The 25,698-nt window shown below is 50.7% G+C and overlaps 3 protein-coding genes across 3 annotated transcripts; 2 read left to right on the top strand and 1 right to left on the bottom strand.

Annotated features, from left to right (window-relative positions):
* The first annotated feature begins 2,002 nt into the window (after positions 1–2,002).
* LOC146766475 (olfactory receptor 14J1-like) lies at positions 2,003–3,304 on the top strand. Its single transcript, XM_085588402.1, has one exon. It carries the CDS (start codon positions 2,027–2,029, stop codon positions 2,957–2,959), a length of 933 nt encoding a protein of 310 aa, XP_085444528.1. The 5' UTR covers positions 2,003–2,026; the 3' UTR covers positions 2,960–3,304.
* A 7,316-nt stretch (positions 3,305–10,620) lies between these two features.
* Positions 10,621–11,896, bottom strand: LOC146766474 (uncharacterized). The gene is made up of 2 exons (XM_085588407.1): positions 11,467–11,896; positions 10,621–11,283 (listed from the first exon to the last, which is right to left on the bottom strand). The coding sequence occupies exons 1-2, from the start codon at positions 11,524–11,526 to the stop codon at positions 10,621–10,623; spliced, it is 723 nt and encodes a 240-aa protein (XP_085444533.1). The 5' UTR covers positions 11,527–11,896.
* Positions 11,897–24,172: 12,276 nt separating this feature from the next.
* On the top strand, positions 24,173–25,291 carry LOC144247959 (olfactory receptor 14A16-like). The gene has a single exon (XM_085588403.1). The coding sequence runs from the start codon at positions 24,173–24,175 to the stop codon at positions 25,103–25,105; it is 933 nt and encodes a 310-aa protein (XP_085444529.1). The 3' UTR covers positions 25,106–25,291.
* Positions 25,292–25,698: the final 407 nt, after the last annotated feature.

Raw genomic sequence — 25,698 nt, 5'->3', positions numbered from 1 at the left:
GAATCACTGCCAGCCCTTGGCACAGGAACCTCTGGCTGCAGGACAATGCAGCTGCAGCTCCTGGAGAGATCTCCTAAAGCTGGAACATGCCAATGCCCACAGAGCCTGTGAGTGCATTCTCTGCTCATCTCCTGTGCAGAGCAGCCAGGGGTGCCCAGGGCTGTCCTGCAGAGCAGGGTCCTGCAGCCCAGGGCGCTGTGCTGGGCCAGGGACTCTGCTGCCTGCCAGGGACAGCTCTCAGCCGGCCCTGGAGCTGCTCCCAGCGCTGGCCAGGAGCTGTGGGGGGAAGGAGCCACCCTGAGCAGGGCAGGTGCTGCTGCTGAGAGGGGCTGGCTGGGGCAGGGCTGCTCCCAGCTCCAGACCAGCCTGGGCACAGCTCCGGAGGACACTTCCCAAAGAAGGTAAGCCTGGGATTGCTGTAAAGGTCAGGAGCATTCCTGAGGGTGTTTTCTATTTCCTGTTTGGTGCAGGATGGGAATGTTGGCGTGGTGACATAATGATTTTTGCTTTTTATACATTTTTCATATACTGTAGCTCTTTAAGTTACTATTTTATAATTATAAAACTATAATCCTTACTTAGCTCCATTAAACTCTTAATTAGCTTTATCAAACTACTATTATGTACTCATGTAACTGTAATCTTTGCTGACACTAGTATGTTTCCTACCTTTCTCTTAGATTTTAGTACAATAAATTGACTGTCTAAATACATTCCTGAAATACTGTATAGTCTTATTATGAGGAAGAGTGTCTACAAGAAGAATATTTTGGTATTTGACCACAATATGAAGAGTCATAACTAAAACTGGGGCAAAGAAGTCCTCGGACTTACTGGAATGTGTTGATACAGGGGTGTGGAATTGGGGCAACTGAATCTCCTACTGGACGTTCCTGTTAAATATCCTAATTAATTAACCCTAATGAACTTTTGAAATCAGGGGCTGGGTGTTCCTCATCCTCACTGGGACACCTGGAAACTTCCAATAAAGGTCTGTTTTTTACTTTACTGTTCTAACACTGTTGCAAGGGCTCTTTTTTTGTCTTTTGATTATAGGTAGCGGGGGGTTGAGAGAAGCAGAACAGAAATTGTAATCCCAGAATCACAGAACATTCTGAGTTGAAAGGGACACACAGGATCATCAAAGGAATGTTTGAACATTTACAGAGACTCCAGAACTGTGACTTTGGGTGGTCAGTGTCTCTGCTGGGAGCCTCCCAAAGGGCCTTCAGCCACTCCTCAGCCCTGGGCAGCAGCAGCATCACCTCTGCAGGGCCCAGCAGGGCTCTCCTGAGCTGCCCTTGCCCAGCTGCACACAGAGCCTGCCCCAGCCAGGGCCCTGCACACAGGCAGGTTTCTGTAGGGCCGGGCCCAGGGCACACAGGCTGGGATGGGCTCTGTGAGCGCTGGCAGGGACAAGGCACCTCTCAGGAGGGGATGTCCAGGCTCAGGGAGATGCTCAGGGAAGCAGAGGGGCTGAACAGAGCAATGCTGGGGGAACAAGCCCATCCAGCCCCTCACCTTCCCTCAGCCACAGGGAATCCTTTGCCTCTCTCATCTCTCAGTGGCAAACTCTGAGTGCAGCAGCAATACTGAGGATTTCTGACCTCAGAGAGCCAGCAATGATGTGTGGGTAGGAAAACAATTCCTTAAACCAACGCCTGCCATTCCTTAGACCTGGGAGTGCAGATGCTAGCAAGCTTTTCTGCTGTAAAAGAAACTTCCATGACAAATCCTAATATACAGCCTTGTCCCTCTGCCACATGGCCACAAACCCAGTGCAGCAGGGCAGGGATGGCTCCTCGAGAGCCCCCATGCACAGCCCTGGATGCTCCTGCCACACTCAGCCAGCACAACTGGAGCTCAGGCAGGAACCTGGGTGAAGGTTTTCCCAGAGCAGGAACAAGGGTGGGTGAGTCCCAGCAGGACAGTCTGCAGGGAAAGGCCCAGGTTTGCTCCGAGCAGCCTCTCCTGACTTGTCCCTGTCCTTTCTCCATGAACAGGTGCCCATGTGCAGCCACAGCAAATGTCCAACAGCAGCTCCATCAGCCACTTCCTCCTGCTGGCACTGGCAGACACGCGGCAGCTGCAGCTCCTGCACTTCTGCCTCTTCCTGGGCATCTCCCTGGCTGCCCTCCTGGGCAACGGCCTCATCATCAGCGCCGTAGCCTGCGGCCACCACCTGCACACGCCCATGTTCTTCTTCCTGCTCAACCTGGCCCTCAGCGACCTGGGCTCCATCTGCACCACTGTCCCCAAAGCCATGCACAATTCCCTCTGGGACACCAGTACCATATCCTACACAGGATGTGCTGCACAGCTCTTTTTCTTTGTCTTTTTCATCTCAGCAGAGTATTTCTTGCTGACCATCATGTGCTATGACCGCTACGTGTCCATCTGCAAACCCCTGCACTACGGGACCCTCCTGGGCAGCAGAGCTTGTGCCCACATGGCAGCAGCTGCCTGGGCCAGTGCCTTTCTCAATGCTCTGATGCACACAGCCAATACATTTTCCCTGCCCCTGTGCCATGGCAATGCCCTGGGCCAGTTCTTCTGTGATATCCCACAGATCCTCAAGCTCTCCTGCTCCAAATCCTACCTCAAAGAACTTGGGATCATTACTGTTACTGTGTCTGTTGGATTTGGTTCTTTTGCGTTCATTGTTTTCTCCTATGTGCAGATCTTCAGGGCTGTGCTGAGGATCCCCTCTGAGCAGGGACAGCACAAAGCCTTTTCCACCTGCCTCCCTCACCTGGCCGTGGTCTCCATGTTTGTCAGCACTGCAGTGTTTGCCAATCTGAAGCCCCCCTCCATGTCCTCCCCATCCCTGGATCTGGCCCTGTCAGTTCTGTACTCGGTGGTGACTCCAGCCCTGAACCCCCTCATCTACAGCCTGAGGAACCAGGAGCTCAAGGCTGCAGTGAGGAGACTGATGACTGGATTCTTTCAGGAACATTAAAGTGCTGGCCAACTTCTGCAAATCACTTACAATAAAAGTCATCTTTGATATTTGTTTTTGGTTTCATTTTGCAGGTTCTTTTTATTTGTTTTACTTTTTTTCATATTGTCCACAATAAATTAATTTTTTGGTGCCATTTCTAATTTTCTTTCTCTCAACCTTCCCTGTGGCCACAGACCATGTCAGTGAGGGGCTGTGCTCTCAAGAGACTCAAGAATATCCCAGCACAGTTTTCTGCATAGATGCCCTTTTGTTGCCTTCTCTGGAGCTGCAGCAGCAATGTCTGTGTGCAGAGCTGGGGCAGATCAGGGCTGGCACAGCAGCTGTGCCCAGGAGCAGCAGCACTTGGTGCTGCCAGTGCTGCTCCCGTGGCCCTGCCCCGCTGCCCTGGTGGCCCTGGTGTTGCTGCAGGGCCTGAGTGCTCTCGGGGCCGGGCACAGTCCTGGGGGTGGCAGTGCCGGGGCTGCAGCAGGGACAGGCCATGGGCACTGCTGGGGCAGCACTGACGCCTCAGGCCAGGGCCTGGGGGCTCCAGGCTCCTTGCCCAGGCTCTCTCAAGAACACGGCCAGGCCAATGCTCAGCACAGAAAACCCCCGTGAGCAGCCCCAGGCTGGCCGTGGGCAGGCTGGGGGGCAAACAGCACGGCTGGTGCTCTGCAAGGGCCCTGGGGGAGACGGGAAGGAGCAGCAGAGCAGGGGCTGATCCATCCCCAGTGCTGCACAGCCCAGGGCAGCGTCCCAGAGCGTCCTCATGGAGCTGCCAACGACATCCCCCCTCTGCAGCCCTGGCCTCTCCCCCAGCTCACAGAGGTGCCGCATCCTTGCAGGCACAGACACGGCAGCACTGGCTCAGCAGCCCCTCTTTGCATTGCACACAGCAGACAGGAGTACCCCCATGCTGGTGCTGTGGGGACATGAACCTGAGGCAGCACAAATGCCATCAGCCCCTGGGGCCAGGGAGGGCTGGGGGATGCCAAGGAATCCACTCAGCTTTTTCCTGGCCTCTGCAGTCAGCCAGAGAGTTTGTTCCCATCAGCTGGGAGTTTCCTGTCCCACTGCAGACGCTGCTGCTCAGAGCCACGGCTGCCTGGCAGCCACCCCCAGACTGCCCTGACCATTTCCTTGGCTTCCCCTTTGCGTTCTTTACTCTTCCTGATACAATTTCTTCCTGTTGTCCACCCCTGTTCCCTCCCCTGCAAACAGCCCATCCCTGTTTGCCCTTTCCTCTCTGGCCCCACTCCCCATTGCAGTTCCTGACTTGGCACCATGGGAACGTCCCTTGGGGAGCAGGATCATCCCACAAGTGCTGCAGGAAGTGTCTGCAGGCTCCTGCAGTGCCTGGTGCTGCTCCCTTGCCAGAGGCACCCCAGGCCAGGGGGGCACATCTGGGCTGCTGTGTCTGCCTGTGGGGCTCCCTGTTCTGGGAGGTGAGGAGGAGCTGCAGAGGCTCTGCAGGACTGACAGGATGGGCTTTGGGGCTGTGAGGAGAAGCTGAGGGACCTGGGCTGCTGGAGCTTCTGAAGAGGAGGCCCAGGGTTCCTCCTGCAACTGCTCCAAGGGTGGTTTCAGAGAATCACAGAATCAGCAAGGTTGGAAAAGACCTTGGAGATCATCAAGTTCAACCTGTGCCCTGACACTGCCTTGTCTCCTTTGATGGTTTTCTTCTTCAGAATCAACAACCACAACTCACAGTTCCATGCGGCACCACAGTGTCACAATTGTTCCCTCAGTTCCCAGAGTCCTTGCAATGGAGCAATGGCCTCTTGATTCCATTGTCCCCAGGCTCTCCCAAGGGTCTCCTTGGTCCCTCAGTGTCACAATGGTCCCTTGGTTCCACAAGGCCCTGCAGGGTCACAGTGGCCTCTGTGGTCCCACCAGGACCCAGACTGTCACAATGCACTCCTTGCTTCCATTCAGCCCCACAGTGTCACAATGTCCCCATGGCTCTGTGGTGCCATGTCAGACACAGTGTCACCATGGTCCTCTTAGTGCCACCAGGCCCCGCAGTGTCACAATGGCCCCTTGCTTCCCCAGGGCCCTGCAGTGTCACAATCATCAGAGAATCAACCAGGGTGGAAAAGATCTTGGAGAGCATCAAGTCCAGCCTGGGACCCAACACCATCTTATCAACCAGACCATGGCACTGATTGCCACATCCAGTCTTTCCTGAAACACTTCCAGGGACAGTGACTCACCCACCTCCCTGGGCAGCCCATTCCAATGCCCAATCCCCCTTTGTGTGAAGAATATTTCCTGATGTCCAGCCTGAACATCCCCTGGTGCAGCTGAAGGCTGTGTCCTCTAGTCCTGTCCCTGTTACCTGGGAAAATAGCCTGACCCCCACCTGGCTGCACCCTCCTGTCAGGAAATTGTAGAGAGTGATGAGGTCTCCCCTGAGCTTCCTCTTCTCATGGATAAACAATCCCAGCTCCCTCAGCCACTCTTGTGCTCCAGACCCCGCACCAGCCTTGTTGCCCTTCTCTGAATACGCTCCAACTCCTCCATGTCCTTCCTAAATTGGAGGGCCAGAACTAGACGCAGCACTCGAGGTGCTGACCAAGCACTGATGAGCACAGGGGAAGAATCACTGCCCTGGTCCTGCTGGCCACACCATTTCTGATTGATAGGAGTGCAAAGGGTTGCATGAGGGAAATGGTGGGGAGGGAGTTGGGCCAAATTGTTATTCATTGTCAGTGAAACATTCAAACTACATTAGAAGCTCCTGTGGGTCAATATTAATTGGACATTGTTGATACCAATATATAAACAGGAACAGAAAAAAGGACAAAAAATTCTCTCTGCATTATTTTCAGTATAGCATATTCACTTCTGAAATCTGCCTTATTAAACACAGAAGAATTGAAGACTTAAATTATTCCCACAAGCTTCTCTGTTTTATGCATTTGTACAAATGTTTAGAGCTTTTGTTTTACTAAATTCCTGAACCAAAGAGCTCAAGAAAGAAGAGGCCTCTGGAATAGTAAAATTCATCAGCAATCTCCAAGTGGCTGAGGATGCATCCCCATCAGAGCAGCAATGAGCAGAAATGGGCACAGCTTTGTGGCTGCCCCAGCTCTGGGATGGGCCCTGGGCATGGAGCAGGAGCAGCTCAGGAGGGCCCCAGGGCCGGGGCTCTTGTGCTGGCCTGGGCAGATGGGATGGCAGGAGGGGCTGCAGAGCTCTCAGCACCTCAGGCAGAGGGGAGCAGGGCAGCCAGGGAGCTCCTTTGGCCTTGGCCAAGCCCCTTCCCCCATGGTGGGGCTGAGTCCTGGCTGAGCTGCAGCTGCTGCTGTGCCCTTGGCAGGGGCTGAGGCCGTGGGGCAGTGCCCAGAGCAGCCTGGGCTGAGCAGAGCTGTGGGGCCAGAGCCGGCTGGGCTGTGCTGGGGAGAGGCCCTTGGTGCTGCCCAGAGCTCAGGGCAGCTGGCAGAGCTGGCAGGGAGCTGGGCTGGGCTGGGAGAGCCTGGCACAGGAACCATCAGTGTCCATCTCAGCCTGGCTGAGCAGGCAGGGGCAGGGAGATCATCCAAGGTCCACAAGTTCTCTGTGTGGGAGCTGAGCTTGTGACCCCCTGAGCCCTCCCAAGGGCTGGGGCTGCACCTCCAGCTCCAGAGGAGATGTGACAGATGGGAGCAGAGACAAATAATTCCTGCTGGATTCTTTATTGTGTTTGTTTATACAGGTGGCCTGGATCCATATGTAGACGAGGTGTTTTGTGTCAGATAACACTGGGAGAGTGATAAGAGTAATATTTCTTTGCTGAAAATTATCTTTCACACATAATGCACAATGAGAAAAAAAAATACACATTTTATCAGAAGAGCATCTGAATTTTTCAGAGAATGAGAGACTCATTGATGTTCCAGCTGCCAAACCTGTTCAAATATTTTCCTCAAGTCTTCCCTGAGATAAGCGGTGACCACCAGAGGCCAAGGCCAGCCAGAGCTGTCTGTCCTGGCGGCTTTTTCCTGGGAGAACCCTTGCATATAGGGAATTTTTCAGGGGGAGTATAAATTTTGGCTGTGGACACCTGGAAAAAATTGATGGTTCTTTTCTATAGGAAGGAAAGCACAGATCCCCAGTTCTCCAGGGGATGATGAGAGGTGGCCCTCAATGTTCCAATATCAGCCGGACCTGTCAGGTGGCCCCTGTGTCATGGTTTGACACTGGCACAATGACAGCATCCCCATGAAAATGCAACCCCACAAATGATTGCTGTGAAATGCAATCAGGAGCAGGGCAGAGTAGGCCCAAGCTCAATAACAAAGGAGAAAGTTAATTAAACTACTACTCCTATAAAATGAAAAAATCAAGAAAAATTAAATCCAAAATTAAAACCTTCCAAAACACTCCTTCTTGCTCCCCCCAGTTCCAACAAACCACAGTGAGACACAACTTGGACCCCAGTCAGGTTCCCACCCTTCAGAGGATCAATACTCAGTCCACTGAGGGGGAGAGGAGCCTCTCCTGTGCCATAGACCCCCAAGAAACACAGCTGCCACCTCTTGTGTTTTCATGTCACACATGGCACCGCCCGGAGAGAATCTGCCAGTGTGACACTCTCCTTTCCATGTCCCAGTGCTCTCACCACCATGCATGGACAGACTGCTCCATGGACAGACTGCTCTTAGGATTTTTCTTTTCAAGGATGCTTTGCCAAGAGAGAAAAAAAATGAACAGTTCAGTTTTTCATTTTTGGGACCACAGTCCCGCCCCATTTCCCCCTGGGGCTGAAGGTCCAAGAACAGAGATCTTCTCTTCTTCTTCTCTGAAGACAGGGGGCATCACCACAACCCTCCTCAGCTCTTCTCTATTCACTCCACTCCTGTTTATTCTCAGCTGCTGAAGCAGGTCTCTTGCCTCACCATGCATCCTCCTAAAATACAGTTTCTCTCTTGGAGGAGAAAATTGGTTCAGTCTATGGCTAACAAGAGAAAGTCCAGCCAAAAACCACTCCATCATCTCCTCCCACCTAGAATTTCTCCTTCTTACATCTCAGGCCCCAGACTGTCTCTTTTCTTCTCTTTCAAATCGAGGAGGAATATATTTCCCAAAGCTTTCATCATCCAAGAAGGGGTTAAAAGTCCAAATTCCCCGTCCAGCTGGCTGGGCTCTCTGCCCAGACCTCCAGCTCCCCCGCTGGGCACCTCCTGCTCCCCTTCCCGCTCTTGCTGTCTCTTTCTCTCTCTCTCTCCACAGAGACTCTGGAGGGGGAACGCACACATCCCAGATTTCTCCACCCTTCCATCTGCAGGGAGCCAGCCCAGTTCCAGCCCCTCCACCCTTCGGCCAACCTCAGTCAGGCTGTGGGGCTTCCCCTCCCCACCCAGCCAAGGGCTGGGCAGGGGAGAGGCTGCACTGCGCCCTGACCAGAACCAGAGAGAGCGAGTTCTCCTGGGAATTCTGCTTTTAACCCCTCTGTGTTCTCAGAGGCGTGTCCAGCCTCAATTGGTCACCCCAAGTGCCAATATCCAACCCCAATCACTGACTGGCTTGACCCTCTTCCTTCTGTGTTAAACCACAACACACTCCCAGGGTCTGGAATACCAATTCCCAGCCAGGAAAAAATGTTCCTGCCTTTGAATTTCCTTCCTATTATTTCAACAAATTATAATAAAATTATACATCAATAAATTAGAATAAAAAATTAAATAGGAAAAAAATGAAATATAAGTATTTCAGCTCTTAATACAATACTCCAACAATGATTTAACCCAAAACAACAATAACTATTAATGTAACATTACCAATAAATATAAATAAATAACTTATATACCAAGAAACACCTTTTGAAAGTTTCAACTCATTATCTAATACACTTTAGATAAAAAATATCCAAAAAATATAAGATACAATCTAACACACCTTAGTAAAACAATTCAAATTACAAATTTACTAAACACAAAAAACCACACAACTATAATTTCTCATACATTTTAAGAAAATAATTAAACTTTAATAACATCCTTAACTACTCTAAAAAAATTAAATTATTTTAAAAAATTAATTGCAGATGGGTGGTTTTATTTGGATATTATTTTTTTGATTGTTTGGGCTAGATGGTTTTTAAAAAGGGATTTTTATAGGAGTTTAATCAGCTCAGGTGTCACTCTGCAAACAGAACTGACTGAAAATGAATGGGACAGGAATCAGTAAGTCTGAACGTTTTATTTGCTATCAAATACATCCCAGAAACCCAGCCCCACACAATTCCCATCCCACCGCTCCAAATTGGAATCCCACTTCTACGAATCTCCTCCAACCCCATCTCACGCTGGCAGCTGTGGAATTGAATGAGCTTTGTGTGGGATTGAGTTTTTTTGAGGTGGAAACAAGCAATTTGAGGTGGGACTGTGCCGCGCTCCCGCCCCGGTTCCCTTTGTCTCAGCCCTGGCTAGCTCTTGTGGGGCGAGGGCGGGCGATGGAGGCACCCTCCGCCGCTCCCAGCTGGGGTTTGGAGAGTGCCTTTGTGGGTTCCGGGCAGCGCTAGCAAGCCTCGCGGTGGTAAATGAAGAGCGGATCCTACTGGGGGCTAAGTCCGAGTTTATTGTAGCCCAACGGGGCCAAATATCCTAGACCCAACAGGAACAAGCACAAGGTGCTTGCACTGGCTTATAAACTGTAAGGGAGGGGTATCCAACGACCAATGGGGATAGGGATAGGGATAGGGGGTGGCTCCGGGATGGGGGGATATGGTGGGGTCCAATGGGGGAAGGATATGGGGGGAGCCCCAGGTCCTCGCCCAATCACCCGGTGCCCTGAGTAGAAGCTTCTGGATGGATGGGAAGGGGCACCGAGTGATAGACAAGGCACCCGGGGGGGGTAAAATGCCTCTTTCAGGGTGATGGATAGATACTGGAAAGGCGGGAAGGGAGGACAAGGCGGGAAAACTGGGGATAAACCAAGTTGCACACAGGGGTACAAAGGAATAAACCAATACATAATACAGGGATAATAAAACATACAAATAACGCAACTCCACAGGACTGTGCCTTTAAAGGTTAAAATTCAGTTGTTTTCAGTGGGATTGAGTGGATTTGTGGTTACAGAACCATCACTCTTGGCTTTTGAAATTCAAAGAGGTGGAGAACACTGCCCAAAATCACCCCAGAACCCACAAATCCTCCAGAGGTTGAGTTCAGACTGTTCAGGGAGGGTGCAGCTGCCAGTGGCAGGATCAAATGAGATGGGTCTTGGTTCCAGAATCCATTTCTTACCCCCCAAAAGACAGGGTAAAGGCAGGGCCGTGGGGTTTGTATAGGGTATCCCAGGGGTGGAGTTAGGGTTTGGGTCAAGGGAGGAATTACTGGCAACACAAGAAGGGTGAGATTAAACTCCTGCCTCTTAGCAACAGGGGCACTCCACACAGAATGCGTCCCCAAATCCTAAATTCCCCCTCAGACTCCTGTAAAATGGTGCGACTTCCGATATTTTTGATCAATTTCATTAATTTAACCCTGCTTTGTCTGTGTTTAAAGAATAAAGATGAATCAGAGGAAAATTAGGGCCAAATCAAAAGGAGAAGCAGCCAGGTTTGTTCCCAACATTGATCACAGGGAATGTGGGTCACCAGACCTGTGCCCAGTGTGGGTCCTGCAGTGGGGGATGGAGCTGGAGCAGAGCACAAAGCTTTTCCTGCAGTTGGGGTACTCGCAGGGTTGCCCTTACCGATGCCTCCGTTGGTGTTTGGTCAAGTCAGAGCTCTGGGTGAAGCTCTTCCCACACTGGGGACACTTGTAGGGCCTCTCCCCAGTGTGGATGCGCCGGTGCTTGACAAGTGTGGAGTTGTGCTTGAAGCCCTTCCCGCAGTCGGGGCAGCGGAAGGGCCTCTCATCTGTGTGAATGCGCTGGTGTTTGAGGAGATCAGAGCTGGTGTGAAACCTCTTCTGACACTCAGGACACTCATAGGGCCTTTCCCCAGTGTGGATGCGTTGGTGGATGATGAGTTCTGAGTTCCAACCAAAGCCCTTCCCACACTCCCCACACTCGTAGGCCCATTCCCCTGTGTGGATCATCTGGTGGCGGATCAGGTTGTTGCTCTTCCTGAAGCTCTTCCCACACTCCAAGCACTTGTAGGGCTTCTCCCCATCATGAAGCTTCTCAGGGACCACCAGCTTCGAGCTCTGGCTGAAGCTCTGCCCACCTTCCTGGCCCAGAGTGGGTCTTTCCTCCTCAGAGCATCCTGGGCTGGGTTTGCAGACCCTCCTCCTGTCAGATCTCCAGGGATTTTCCTCCCTGTTGGATTCCTGTGCTGTGGAGCCGCTCAAAACACCCTCTTCCACCAGGTTCTGCCGTGGGTATTTGTCCTCTCTGGTCTCCATCCTCAGCTTCTTGTCTGGGGTAAGAAAGACAAGGAGAGGACAGGATTTACCTCAGTGCCATAGGGAAGGGCAAGGAGATCCCCCCAGTGCGTCCCCGGCAGGAGGGCACCGGCAGCAGGGCTGTCCTGCAGCCGGGGGCCGTGCTGAGCTGGGAGATGGAGCAGGAGAGAGGGAGAAAGGGGCACTGACTTCCTCCTCACCTGCCTCGGTGTCCCAGGGCATCTTCCTCTTCCTCATAGCCTTCTCCATCTGGCAAAGGGTTGGGGATGGGAAAATCTGTTTTGGGAAGAAAACAAGGGATAAGCACAGTGAGGTTTGTACTGGTTTGAAGGCAAAACAGGGAGAGTCTAAGACAGAATGACAATTGAATAAGAAAATTAAAATCAAGGCAATAATAGAGAAACACTGGCTTAATCTGACAAAGTCAGGATATAGCCTGACACCCCAATAATAAGAGTGGTGGTAGCAGTCTGACGAAATGGTGGCTGCAGTCCAGCTGGAGTGATGAACATGATTCTGTCAAAGCAGTGATCCTGTAGAAGGGTCTGGTCTTCCTCTGAAGGTCCAGTGGTGCTTATGGAGCTCTTGTCCTCTGGGAATGCAGTAGGCAAGGTGGTCCTGGTGTTGCAAATGGTGAGATTATATCCAGGCAGGAATGCTTGGTTCCTCCCCCTGGGCGGAGCATCCCACAATGGGATGATGTAATTTTATCAGTGCTGCAGTGACACTCAATGGCCCATTAACAGAAGATGGCCCCTGGAGAGCGTTATCAGGGCTGAGCCATGGAAGAGATAAAGAACACTGCCCCACCTGTTGATAACAGTTTATGGAGATGGGGACTGAAAACACTTTTGGTTACATCTGACATTGTAACCTGAAACAGTGAGGCAATCCCTGCTCGGGGTGGGGGGTGAACACCACCCCCCTTACCCAAACTGGCTCCGGTGTAAAACCCCCACCCTGGGAAGGCCACGCACACAGGGGACAATGTCACACTTGCCCTGCCCCAGGGGAGATCTCTGTCCCTGTCACTCCCTTGCTCTCTCCCCTTTTCTCTTTCTTTGCATCTCTCTCTCTACCTCACATTTACTGATCAATAAAATCCACTTTGGATTTGGTGTTGTTAGCACCTTAATTGGGGCAGGGGCATCTCTAACAATTTTATTAACCAAACTGCAATATTATTTTGCACTGTGATTTCAGGGCACTGTTGTCTGACCCCAAGTTCCTTTGACAACAGCCTGGTTCCCTCCCGTACAGAGGTTCTGCCTCTTTCCGGAGGAACTCTTGGAAACTTGGATACAGCTTCCTCTGAGTGACTTTTGGGAGACCTTATGAGGAAAGTGGAAGTTGTGGGTGGCCAGGGTAAAGAAAATATGATACCAGCGAGACTGACAAGGATCATTCACCCCAAGGTGAGAAACACAAGGCTACTAAAGTCCTACAAGAAGCCCAGCTCAAGTTATTTTACAAATAACTCCTGAATTCACAGGGTTGGGAGGAGAATCATTATTTTCTTCATCCCTGTCACCTTTGTGACAGCTACACAGACCGTTCTCTTCCTTTTAATAATCTGTATTGGGTCAAATTTCCATGTTTCTTTTTTCGGAACCTGCCATCATCTGAGCTGGAGTTGTGCTGGAACTGATGAAATTTGGAATTACAACAGAATTGCTTCTGTTGTTGGTCTATTAATTTTTGGGATTTGTTTGTGTTTCCATCAGAAGTGACTTGTGGGAAGAGCAAATCTTCCTCAAGGCATTTTATAGAGGGTTAAATTTGATTTCTGCTGAGTTTGTTTTGTCCAGTGTCCATGGGTTGCTCAAGGGGTCTCTGGTTTTGGTTTGCCTATAATTTTCTTCTGATTTATCTTTATCACTTAAAAACACCTGAAAAATGACTAAAAATAGTATTTACCAGAGATGTCAAAAGTCCCACCATTTAAAAGGCATTTGAGGTGGAATTTATGATTTAGGTACATATTCTGGAGGATTTGTGGGTTCTTGGGGGATATATGGGACTATTCTCCATATCTTTGCACTCCAAAATCCAAGGTGGATTTGTCTGTTACCTCAAAATTACTCAATCCCATCTCAAAATGGCTGGTTCCCACCTCACTCCCATGCCAAAATTACTCAATTCCTCAGCCTCCAGGATGAGATGGGGTTGGAAGGCAATCGGGAGAAGTGAGATCCAAATCTGAGGGTGTGGGATCAGAATTGTGTGGGGCTGGGTGGGTGTGATTTATTTTTATAATAAATAAAACTATCAGAATTACTGATTTCTGTACCATTCAGTTTCTGTCAGTTCTGGTTTGCTTTCCAGAGTGCTGCCTTCTCAGCTGAATTTATGCCCTCCTGTCCCAGACTGAAAGGCAAGATGTGTTCTATTTGCCATCTGTATGGCAGTTGTCCTGTGTTAAGTGGGCAGTTTTTCCTTATCTCTTCCACAATCAATCCTCCCTCGGGGGAGACATCTGCTGATAATGGGCTATTGAATGTCACTGCATGACTGATAAGAACTGTAACATTCCATTGTGAGATGTTCCACCCGGAGGGAGGAGCCAAGCATTCCTACCTGCATCTAGTCTTGAGATTCTGGCCCTCCAACACAGCTCTTTCTGTGCTGGATTTCCCAGAGGAACAGCTGCCTCTTCCTCTTTAGAAGAAGACACCCATTCCTACAGGATCACTTCTCCAACAGAACCACACCTAACACTCCTGGAGGACTGCACCTACAGTTTCCATTGGACTGCGGCCAACACCCTGTCCAACAGGGAGTCACATTGTATTCTGTCAGTGTTGTTTTAGTTTACTGCCTTGTTTATTTTATATTTTAATTTTCTTCCCTAATAAAAAACTGTTATTTCTGCTCCCATATTTTTACCTGAGAGCCCGCCTTAATTTCAAATTAATAACAATTCAGAAAGAGTCTACATTTTTCCATTTCAGGGGAGGCTCCTGCTTTCCTTAGCAGACACCTGTCATTCCAAACCAAAACACCTCCTTTCTCTCCTGCCTTCCTTTGCCTGCTCTGTTTCTCTCTCAGTGTCTCCTTTGACCCAGGGCAGCTCCCACCAAAGACCCTGCCCTGATTTCATTCCCAATCCATGAGCTACGACAATCATGGGTGAAGTTATGATGGCTGGCAGTGAAATGTCACTGTAGGATCAAGCTCTACTTGTTTTTTGGCTCTTTCATAAGAGCTTTTCCTTCAAGGGCAGGGACATATTTTCCTGGCTGGGAACTGGAATTCCAGCCCCTGGGAGTGTGTGCCATGGATCCCAGAGGGGCATTCCCGAGGCTCCCAGGTGCTGCTCCTGCCGTGCCTCCCAAGGAGCTGTGCAGGACAGGGGACAAGGTGCAGCAGCTGTGTTGGTCCTTCAGTGCCACAACAGCCCCAGGTTCCTGGAGTTTCCACACTGCCAACAGCAGTTCCTGGGTTCCATGATAACCTGCTGTGTCCCCATGGATATTTGGTGTCATGAAGTTCTTCAGTGTCACAATGGCCACCTCGCTTCATGAGCTTCCACAGTATCCAAATGGCCTCCTTGGATGGGCAGTGTCACCATGGACCGTTGGCTCCTTGCAGCCCCGCTGGGTCACCATGGACTCCTTGGTTCCATGAGGTTCTGGGCGTGTCTCCATGGTCTCCTTGGATCCACAGTGTCACAATGGACCACTGGATCCACATGGCCCTGCTGTGTCACCATGGCCCCTTGGTTCCATGGGACCCCAGGGTCACAATTGACTCCTTGCTTCCACGTCATCCCCTCAGTGCCAAAATGTCCCCTTCATTCCATGGGGAACACAAAAGATTTATAAAAACATTGAGCAAATCCCGCTTAAAACACTTGGGAACATCTGTTTGCATTCCAAAGACAAGTTAAAGGTGAGGCTGGCACCAGCAGCTTCCATCTGCAACATGGATCCAGGGAAAGGACAGGGACAGAGAACTCAGCTGGGAGACTCAGAGAATTCTGCTTCCAGAGATCATTTCTGGTCACACTGTCCCTTGTAGAAAGGTGACACCACTCCAGGCAGCCTGTACTGAGCAGGTGGCTCCTGAGTGGGGTTTATTGTTCAGGAAACCTGCTCAGGCTTTTCCATTCTTTTTTTCCCAACAGGAAAACTTCTCCTGGGCCTGTGTGCAGGCAGAGCCCTGAGGAGAGTAGGTGGGATATGGTGCAATGGGCTGGGACATGGAGCTGCAGAGGTCAGGGACAAGGTTCTGCTGCAGGGCACAGGGATGTCAGTGCCAGGTGGGCGATGTCAGACATGGTGAGGCTGGGGGTGAGGAGCAGCTTGTCCAAACAGGGTCAACCCTCAGGGGGTTCATTCTTCTACATGCCCAGACCTCCTAAGGAGACACTGAGCATCAAGATCACTTGGGGAATGCTTCTATCAGCTCTTCTCTGAACTGGAAACTAAGAATACTCACTTGATTAAAGAAAAAAAGTCATGAGGTGCACTTTGAAATCCTCCTCCTTACAAGAACTCCAAACTGACTCCAATCAGCTGCACAAGCCCTGGAGATTTGCAGACAATTGAATGAAGACAAAGTGCCCCTGAGGCCTTTCCGTATTTTGATTATCCCCACCATGGATTTGGGACTCAGTCCAGGACCCTCAGGCACTGAGAGAAGGCTGAAGAAGCTGCTCAAGGAGTCAGAAGCAAAATTCCAAGTCGCTTGGAGCATCACTGGGCCCCACTGAGGGCAGGGACTGCCAAAGGCTCCCAGGGACTGGAGAGAGCAGATCCTTGAGGCCAGGATTGCAGGGAGCCCAAGGCTCAGAGCAGGGAACGGCAATGCTGAGCAAGGCCTGGGCTGGCTGGGGGAAGCAGAAAGGCCAAGCCCTGAGCCCAGCCTGGCACAGCAGGGCCTGTCCCTCACGGGTGGCTTGGGGCTGTTTGTGGGGCAGGGGGATGTGAGGGGCAGCAAGGACAAATGTCACAAACCTGTGTGATCCTTGTAAGAGGCCGTCTGAAGACCCTCACTCATTTGCCTGCTGATTGCCACGAGCAGGATTTCCCTTCCCCCTCTGCAGTTCCGGCTTGGAGAAGGCAACAGTGCAGGTGTAGCCGCTGTACCGTTACGTGCTGTTCCCAACGAGGCCCGGCAAGAACTTGGCAAGGAGTTGGCAAGGACTTGGCGAAGACCCAGCGTGGACCCAGCACCGAGCGGCCTACTGCAATTCCTGCTTCACTCTCCACCTTTAAGCCAAATGAACTGTTGGGGTGACTCTGGTGGTCTCTCACTGAAGACCCCTCATCTGCCTCACTACCACCATGACAGACGGAGATCAAGAACCCTCTCCCCAAGGACTGAGACTGAGACTCCTACCACAAACAGTGGGCGAAGGGAGAGAATGACCTGACCTGTTCTTCTCCAGTAACTTCAATGGACTTATCCCTTATTGTGTTTGTTCAGCCTAGATGATGTTCTGTAAATACACTTGTTCCCCCACAGCAATTTCAATAGACTCTCATTGTTCTGCCTGCTCCCCCCCTTTTCCCTCTGTGGACTATAACTGGACCCCTGGGATAGGTAGAACTTTGGAGACTCTCCCCAACACAACAAGACGGATCCACATCGTCCGGACCAGTGAGGACTCCGCCTGTGTTGGTAGCTATTCCCATCCCCCCTTCTCTCTCTCTCTCTATCCTTTTTATTTCTTTTCTGAACCCACTATCGCATTTATTGTTTTGGCCCTTAATAAAGGTGCATTTGTTGTGATTAAACTGCTGATTGTCTTTTGCACTTTGGGATCGGCTAACGAACCATCACGACACCCCGCTATAAGCGGATCGTGACAATCCTGCAGATCATCATGGAACCAAGGGGCCATTGTGGCACTGTGCTGCCTCATGGAATCAAGGAGACCATTGTGAACTCAGAGACCCCAAGGAACCAAGGGTCCATGGTGACCTTGTGCAGCCACAGTGTCACAGAGGAGCCGTTGTGACACAGCGAGGGCACACGGAGCCGAGGGGCCATTGTGACACATCGGGGCTTAGTGGAACCATGAAGCCATTGTGACATTGCAAGGGCTCATGGAAGCACGGGGCCATTGTGACACTGCAGAAGCAAGGGGAACATTGTGGCACTCCAGCGCCTGATGGAACCAAGGAGACCATTGTGACACTGTGGGGTCCCATGGAACCAAGGGAACATGGAACAGGTCTGGCAGGGTGGGCCTCCTGGGGACCACCTGACAGGTCTGGCTGACTTTGGCATATCGAGGGCTGCTTCTCATCTGCCCCTGAAGCACTGGGGTGTCGCCCTGATTTTTTAAGGTTTTCTAAGACCTTCTGAGTTTACATTCTTGTAGCAAATTTTCTCACACAACTTTCTGTAAATAACTTATTTCTTTGCATTCCTTCATAGAGGAGGAGAAATTTGTTGGGTGGTAGTTTTGTCCAGTGTCATTGGAAGGTGGCACTTTCACCCTCCAATCCACTGTCACCTTTGGAAAACTATAAATGTTGGAGTCAGAAATAAATTACATTTCTTTTACCGTCAGAAATGCAAAGGTGCCCATCATGTCTTCTCATGTCCCTTAGTGACATTGGGGCTCTGGGCTTTCCTTCCTATGGGAGACAACTATTCTTCTCCTCCAGGGGCCTATAGCCAAAACTGGAATTCCTCCTCCAAATTTCCTTATATTGCAAGGATTGTTTATAGATGAAATCTGCCAGGAGAGACAGATCCGGCTGCCTTGGCCACCCGGGGGCCACCTCTCATCTGCCTTTCAAACACTGGGACCATGTGCTTTTCTTTATTATGGGGAAAAAACATCCATCTCAACCAGGTACCCATGGCCAAAATTGGGCATCTGCTTCCAGTATTCCCTATATCCAATGACAGCTCCCAGAAAAATGATGCCAGGAATCACAAATCTGGCTGGCCTTGGCTTCCTGAGGGCTGGAACTCATGTGCCTCTGAAACACTGGGACTCTGTGCTTTCATTCCTAATGAAAAGAACTCTTCTTCCTGTCTAGGTGTTCACGGCCAGAACTGAGATTCCACCTCCAAAATGCCGTATGTCCAAGGATAGCCCCTAGACGAAAGTTGTCAGGAGAGAGAGGTCTGGCTGGCTTGGCCTAAGGCTGGCCACATCTCATCTTCTTCTAGAACACTTGGATTTTGTGCTTTTCTTTCCTATAGGAAAAAAACATCCATCCTGAGCAGGCATCCATGGCCAGAACTGGGATTCCACCTCCAAAACTCTGTACATCCAACGATTGCTCCCAGTGAAATCTGCCAGGACAGACAGATCTGCCTGCCCTTGGCCTCTTGGGGATGCCTCTCACCTGCTTTCAAAACACTGGGGTCAGTGGTTTCCTTCCAATGAAAAAGACCTGTCCTTCTTCTCAAGGTGTTCATGGTCAAAATTGAGATTCCTTCTCCCAAATTCCATATATCCAAGGATCTCTCCATGACAAAAGCTGCCAGAACAAACAGGTCTGGCTGGCTTGGCCTCTCAAGAGCCACCTCTCTTCACTTCTGCCTTTGAAACACTGGGGCTCTGTGCTTTCCTTCCTATGGAAAAGAACTGTCCTTATCTACACAGAAATGGCTGAAATTTGGGTTCCACTTCCCAAATTCGCTATATCCAAGGGTTGCTTTCAGACAAAAGCTACCAGGACAGAGAAGTCTGGCTGCCTTAGGCCTCTGGTGGAAGCCTTTCATCTGTCCCTGAAACACCGGTGTTCCGTGCTTTTCTTCCTGTGGAAAAGAACCATCCTTCTACTTTGGGTGTCCATGTCTGAAATTGGGATTTCACCTCTAAAATTCCCTATATCCAACGGTTGCTCCCAGGCAAAATCTGCCAGTACCATTAACTCTGGCTGGCCTTGGCCTCTGGTGGCTGCCCCTGCCTCACTGGGTCTCGGTTCTTTCCTTCCCATGGAGATCACTGTGACACTGTGGGCACCTCATGGAACCAAGGGGATCATTGTGGCACCACTGGAGCCCATGGAACCAAGGGGCCATGGTGACACCGTGGGGCTTCATGGACCCAGAGACCATTATGACTCTGTGGGGCCTGATGGAACCATGGAGACCATTCCGACCCTTCAGGGCCTGGTGTCACCAAGGGGGCATTTTGACACCTCAGGACCTCCTGGAAGCAAGGGACCATTGGGACACTGTGGGGCCCCATGGAAGTGAGGGAACATGGACTAGGTCTGGCTGGCTTGGCCTGCCAGGGGCCACCTGACAGGTCTGGCTGATGTTGGGAACTTAAGGGCTGCCTCTCATCAGCTCCTGGAGCTCTGGGGCTCAGTGCTGTCCTTTGTATGGAAAAGAACCGTCTTTCTTTTCAGATGCCCATTGCCAAAACTGACACTCTGCCAAAAAAATTTCTGATATTCAAGGGTATCTCTCAGAACAAAATCTGGCAGCTCTGGCTGGCTGTTGCCTCTGGTGGTCACCTCTCTTCTGCCCCTAAAGAAGTGGCACTCTGTTCCTTCATTCCTATGGAAAAGAACTGGTCTTCATGTACAAGGGACCATGCCCAAAATTAGAATTGGCCACTGAGCCCAGCTGGGCTCACGGAACCATCTGCAACCCCGAGCAGATATTGACTTTGCCAGTGCTGCCATCCTCCCTCCAGTGAGAGAAAAGGACACAGGGCAGGCACACAGAGGAGCAACACGAACACACTGAGGTCACTGAAGATGAGATGCCTTCATCCTGGGGCTGGAATCCTCTGGTAAAGCTGTGGAGAAGGATGTCATTGATACATCAGACTCTCTTTTTCCCTATAATGCATTGAAAAGTATGGGGAGATGACTTGTTTCAGCAAAGGCCTCCATGCTAAAGTAAGCAAATATTGAAGTAGTTGTAATCCCATGAGAATTTTGAACAGAGAAAGGGCAGAGTGATGAGTCCCTGTGCCCTCAGAGAGAGAAGAAGAAGATCTCTGTTCCCAGAGATTAAGGTGATTTCAGAAAGAGATGAAGAGAACCTTTGCTCTTAAATAGCTCATCTTTACACTAATACCACATAAGTTGACATGGCTCATAAGCACAGCTGTGGTAAAAGCTGCAAAAAAATGTCAGGGACTTCACAATTGCAGATTTTTTTGGGTGGCTGCTATTTGTGGAAATGAAAACCTGTGAGATAACTGTTTTCTTGTGGAGAAGCCTCTATAGCATTAACATGACCGACTTCTCTCCCTTAATGAAGTGAAGACAGACTATTCTAGAGGTGGTAAACTGACTGAAAAATTTATGTTTTTTCTCTTTACATTGTCAGGTTGTATGGTGAGGGGAAGTGTTCTGAATGTTTTGTTCTATCCATGTTGCTTTTACTTTTAGTTACCGTTATCAAAATTTTATTCTTGCTCTTAGAGTTTTGAGCCCACTTTGCCTTTCTCCTAATCCTATCTCACAGCAGGAAATGAGTAAGTATATTCTAGTGAATGTACTGGAAATTAGTCAACACTGAACCCACCACACTAATTGATGCATTGGCTGAGAAATCTCAAATTGGTGAACCAAAACCACTACAGAAACTTCCTGATGAACTGCCCCAGACAAGAGGGAAATCAAGGCAGAGCCATGGTTTTTCAGGACTTGCTTGATCCTAATGAGCCCCATGGTGCATTTGGAGGTGAGCCCTGGAACCTCAGAGCCTGAGAGGAGATTGCACAAACCTTTCCAGGAGGCAAAAGTCAGAGGAAAACCCCAAAGTGGTTGGAGTCTAAAGCATTATTGGGAAGGTCCATCTATACCACAGGCTCTTCATGGAGCCCTTGGAGGAGAGAACTGGAGGCCAGGATGGCACAAAAAACTCTCAGAGACTGAAAATGGCACAAAGAACTCTCAATGTGGAAAGGAAAACCCAAAGTACCTTAGAAAAGTTAAGAATCTCAAAGTATTCATGAGCCCCACTGAGTGTCAGTACAAAGCTCTCAAGGGACTCATTAAAGCAGATAAATGAGGCCATGATTGCACAAACTTCTCACAGAGTCTGTAGCAAAAGGGAAACACCAACTACCTTAAAAGAACTGAAGTACCTTGAAACAGTAATGGGCCCCACTGAGTGTTGTTCCTGACAAAGCCTCGCCAGGGACTAATTAAAGCAGATAATTGGAAGCCATGATTGCAGAAAGCTCTCAGAGACTCCAAGGCAAAAGCAAAAGCCAAAGTCCTTTGCAAAACCTGCAGTCCCTGGGAGCATGAAGGAGCCCCCAGGGCCATTCCTGACCAAGGCTCCCCAGGGACTCCTTCCAGCAGATCCTTGAGGCCACTGGGATGTGGGCTAGGGGGGGATGCTGAAGGCAGGACCAGGGGCTGACAGTGCCCAGCCTGGCTGGGGCTGTGCCAGGAGGCCCCAGGGCCTCAGGACAAGGTGTCTCCTCACAGCCCTTGGTGACACAGACCTTGCTGTGCCCCAGGGCACCAAGATTTGGCTTATCTTTGTCCCCACCTGTCATCAGTGCCTCCAGTTCTCTGCTCTGCCTGGGGCCTGGGGACACTTTGTCAGTCCTGTCCCTCAGTGGGACCCATTAAAAGTCCAAGAAACTTTGGAGTTGGATTCTGACTTGGAGTTCTGCAGAGGTTTCTGCAGCTCCCTCTCAGGGCCTGATGTCCAAGGCCTGGGCACAAAGCCCCAGAGGGTCATTAAAGTCCTTGTGCTGTGTCTGTGCTGCTGAGCTGGGCCGGGCTCCTGGCACAGAGGGTGATCCTGGTAAGCAAGCAGAGCTTCAAAAGCACATTTCTCTTGCTGAGCAGCTCTTCTCCCAGCCCAGCAGGGCTGGGGCACTGCCTGCAGCCAGCCTGGGCACAGCACAGAGGCACAGAGAGCTTCAATCAGTCAGGGCTGGGAAGGGGCTGAGAAGTGCCCGGGGCAGAATCACTGCCAGCCCTTGGCACAGGAACCTCTGGCTGCAGGACAATGCAGCTGCAGCTCCCGGAGAGATCTCCTAAAGCTGGAACATGCCAATGCCCACAGACCCTGTGAGTGCATTCTCTGCTCATCTCCTGTGCCGAGCAGCCAGGGGTGCCCAGGGCTGTCCTGCAGAGCAGGGTCCTGCAGCCCAGGGCGCTGTGCTGGGCCAGGGACTCTGCTGCCTGCCAGGGACAGCTCTCAGCCGGCCCTGGAGCTGCTCCCAGCGCTGGCCAGGAGCTGTGGGGGGAAGGAGCCACCCTGAGCAGGGCAGGTGCTGCTGCTGAGAGGGGCTGGCTGGGGCAGGGCTGCTCCCAGCTCCAGACCAGCCTGGGCACAGCTCCGGAGGGCACTTCCCAAAGAAGGTAAGCCTGGGATTGCTGTAAAGGTCAGGAGTTTTCCTGAGAGTGTTTTCAATTTCTTGCTTGGAGCAGGATGGGAATGTTGGGGTGGTGACAATAAGATTTTTGCTTTTTATACATTTTTCATATATCCGTAACTCTGTAAATTAGTATTTTATAATTTTAAAACCATTATCTTTACTTGACTCTATTAAACTCTTAATTAGCTTTATCAAACTACTATTATGTATTTATATAACTGTAATCTTTGCTGACACTAGTATGTTTCCTACATTTCTCTTAGATTTTAGAACAAGAAACTGACTGTCTAAATACATTCATGAAATACTGTATAGTCTTATTATCAGGAAGAGTGCCTACAAGAAGAATATTTTGGTTTTTGACCACAATGTGATCAGTCATAACTAAAACTGGGGCAAAGAAGTCTTTGGACCTACTCCAATGTGTTGAGCCAGGGGAGTGCAACTTGGGCAAGTGAATCTCCTATTGGATATTCCTGTTAAATATCATAATTAATCAACCTTAATGAATTATTGAAATCAGGGGCTGGGTGTGCCCCATCCCCAGTGGGACACCTGGAAGGTTCCAATAAAGGTCTGGTTTTTACTTTATTGTTCTAACACTGTTGCAAGGGAGTTTTTTTCTCATTTGATTATAGACACCACAGGGATAAGAGAAGCAGAACAGGAATTGTAATCCCAGAGTCACAGAACATTCTGAGTTGAAAGGATCATCAAAGGAATGTTTGAACATGTACAGAGACTCCAGAACTGTGACTTTGGGTGGTCAGTGTCTCTGCTGGGAGCCTCCCAAAGGGCCTTCAGCCACTCCTCAGCCCTGGGCAGCAGCAGCATCACCTCTGCAGGGCCCAGCAGGGCTCTCCTGAGCTGCCCTTGCCCAGCTGCACACAGAGCCTGCCCCAGCCAGGGCCCTGCACACAGGCAGGTTTCTGTAGGGCCGGGCCCAGGGCACACAGGCTGGGATGGGCTCTGTGAGCGCTGGCAGGGACAAGGCACCTCTCAGGAGGGGATGTCCAGGCTCAGGGAGATGCTCAGGGAAGCAGAGGGGTTTGAGCAGAGCAGTGCTGGGGGAACAAGCACATCCAGCCCCTCACCTGCCCTCAGCCACAGGGAATCCTTTGCCTCTCACATCTCTCAGTGGCAAACTCTGAGTGCAGCAGGAATGCTGAGGATTTCTGACCTCAAAGAGCCAGCAATGATGTGTGGGTAGGAAAACTATTCCTAAAATCATATCCTGCCATCTGTTTACCTTAGAAGTGTGAGTGGAGATTTTATCAAGTAAAGTACTGCACATTTATACAGTAGAATTGACTTCCCCGAAAAATCCTGAATATCCAGCCTTGTCCCTCTGCCCCATGGCCACAAACCCCAGGCAGCAGAGCAGGGATGGCTCCTCGAGAGCCCCATGCACAGGCTGGCTGCTCCTGGCACACTCAGCTAACACAACTGGAGCTCAGGCAGGGACCTGGGTGAAGGTTTTCCCAGAGCAGGAACAAAGGTGGGTGAGTCCCAGCAGGACAGGCTGCAGGGAATGGCCCAGGCTTGGCTCCAAGCAACCTCTCCTGAGTTTTCCCTGTCCTTTCTCCATGAACAGGTGCCCATGTGCAGCCACAGCAAATGTCCAACAGCAGCTCCATCAGCCACTTCCTCCTGCTGGCACTGGCAGACACGCGGCAGCTGCAGCTCCTGCACTTCTGCCTTTTCCTGGGCATCTCCCTGGCTGCCCTCCTGGGCAACGGCCTCATCATCAGCGCCGTAGCCTGCGGCCACCACCTGCACACGCCCATGTTCTTCTTCCTGCTCAACCTGGCCCTCAGCGACCTGGGCTCCATCTGCACCACTGTCCCCAAAGCCATGCACAATTCCCTCTGGGACACAAGGGACATCTCCTATACAGGATGTGCTGCTCAGCTTTTTCTGATTATCTTCTTCCTTGGAACAGAGCTTGCCCTTCTAACCATAATGTGCTATGACCGCTACGTGTCCATCTGCAAACCCCTGCACTACGGGACCCTCCTGGGCAGCAGAGCTTGTGCCCACATGGCAGCAGCTGCCTGGGCCAGTGCCTTTCTCAATGCTCTGATGCACACAGCCAATACATTTTCCCTGCCCCTTTGCCGTGGCAATAGCCTGGGCCAGTTCTTCTGTGAAATCCCCCAGATCCTCAAGCTCTCCTGCTCCAAATCCTACTTCAGGGAACTTGGGATCATTGCCATTAGTGTGTGTTTTGGGCTTGGCTGTTTTGTGATCATTGTTTTCTCCTATGTCCAAATCTTCAGGGCTTTGCGGAGGATCCCCTCTGAGCAGGGACGGCACAAAGCCTTTTCCACCTGCCTCCCTCACCTGGCCGTGGTCTCTCTGTTCATCAGCACTATTATATTTGCTCATCTGAAGCCTCCCTCCTTCTCTTCCCCATCCCTGGATCTGGCCCTGTCAATTCTGTACTCGGTGGTGCCTCCAGCCCTGAACCCCCTCATCTACAGCCTGAGGAACCAGGAGCTCAAGGCTGCAGTGTGGACACTCATGACTGGATGCTTTCAGAAACATTAAATTGCTGGACAATTCGTGCAAATCACTAGTAATAAAAGTAAGCTTTGGTACTTTTTGTTCATTTAATTTTGGAGGTTTTTTTTCCTTTGTTTTACATTTTATGGTTGGCCCCAGAGAAATGTCATTCTTTTTGCCACTTCTCATTTTGTTTCTGTCCAGCTTCCCTGTGGTTACAGACTGTGTCAATGAGGGGCTGTACTCTTGGTGGCTTTAAAGGAACTAAAGGATCTACCAGCAGAGTTTTCTGCAGAGTTGTCCTTTTGTTCCCTTCTCTGGAGCTGCAGCAGCAATGTCTGTGTGCAGAGCTGGGGCAGATCAGTGCTGGCACAGCCACTCTGCTCCCGCTGGCCACTTCATTCCTGATCCAGGCCAGGAGCCATTGGCCTTCTTGGCCACCTGGGCACACAGCTGGTTCATGTCCAGCCTGCTGTCCATCAGTCCCTGCAGGTCCCTTTCTGCCTGGCTGCTGTCCAGCCCCTCTCTCCCCAGCCTGTAGCGCTGCAGGGGTTGTTGTGGCCAAAGTGCAGGACCCGGCACTTGGACTTGTTAAAACTCACCTTGTTGGATTTGGGCCCTGGATCCAGCCTGTCCAG

This window comes from Lonchura striata, chromosome 10 (genome assembly GCF_050655825.1).
Source record: "Lonchura striata isolate lonStrDom1 chromosome 10, ASM5065582v1, whole genome shotgun sequence".
Classification (NCBI taxonomy): Eukaryota; Metazoa; Chordata; class Aves; order Passeriformes; family Estrildidae; genus Lonchura; species Lonchura striata.
The sequence above is the reverse complement of the archived record's forward strand: the minus strand, read 5'-3'. Positions and strand labels throughout refer to the sequence as shown.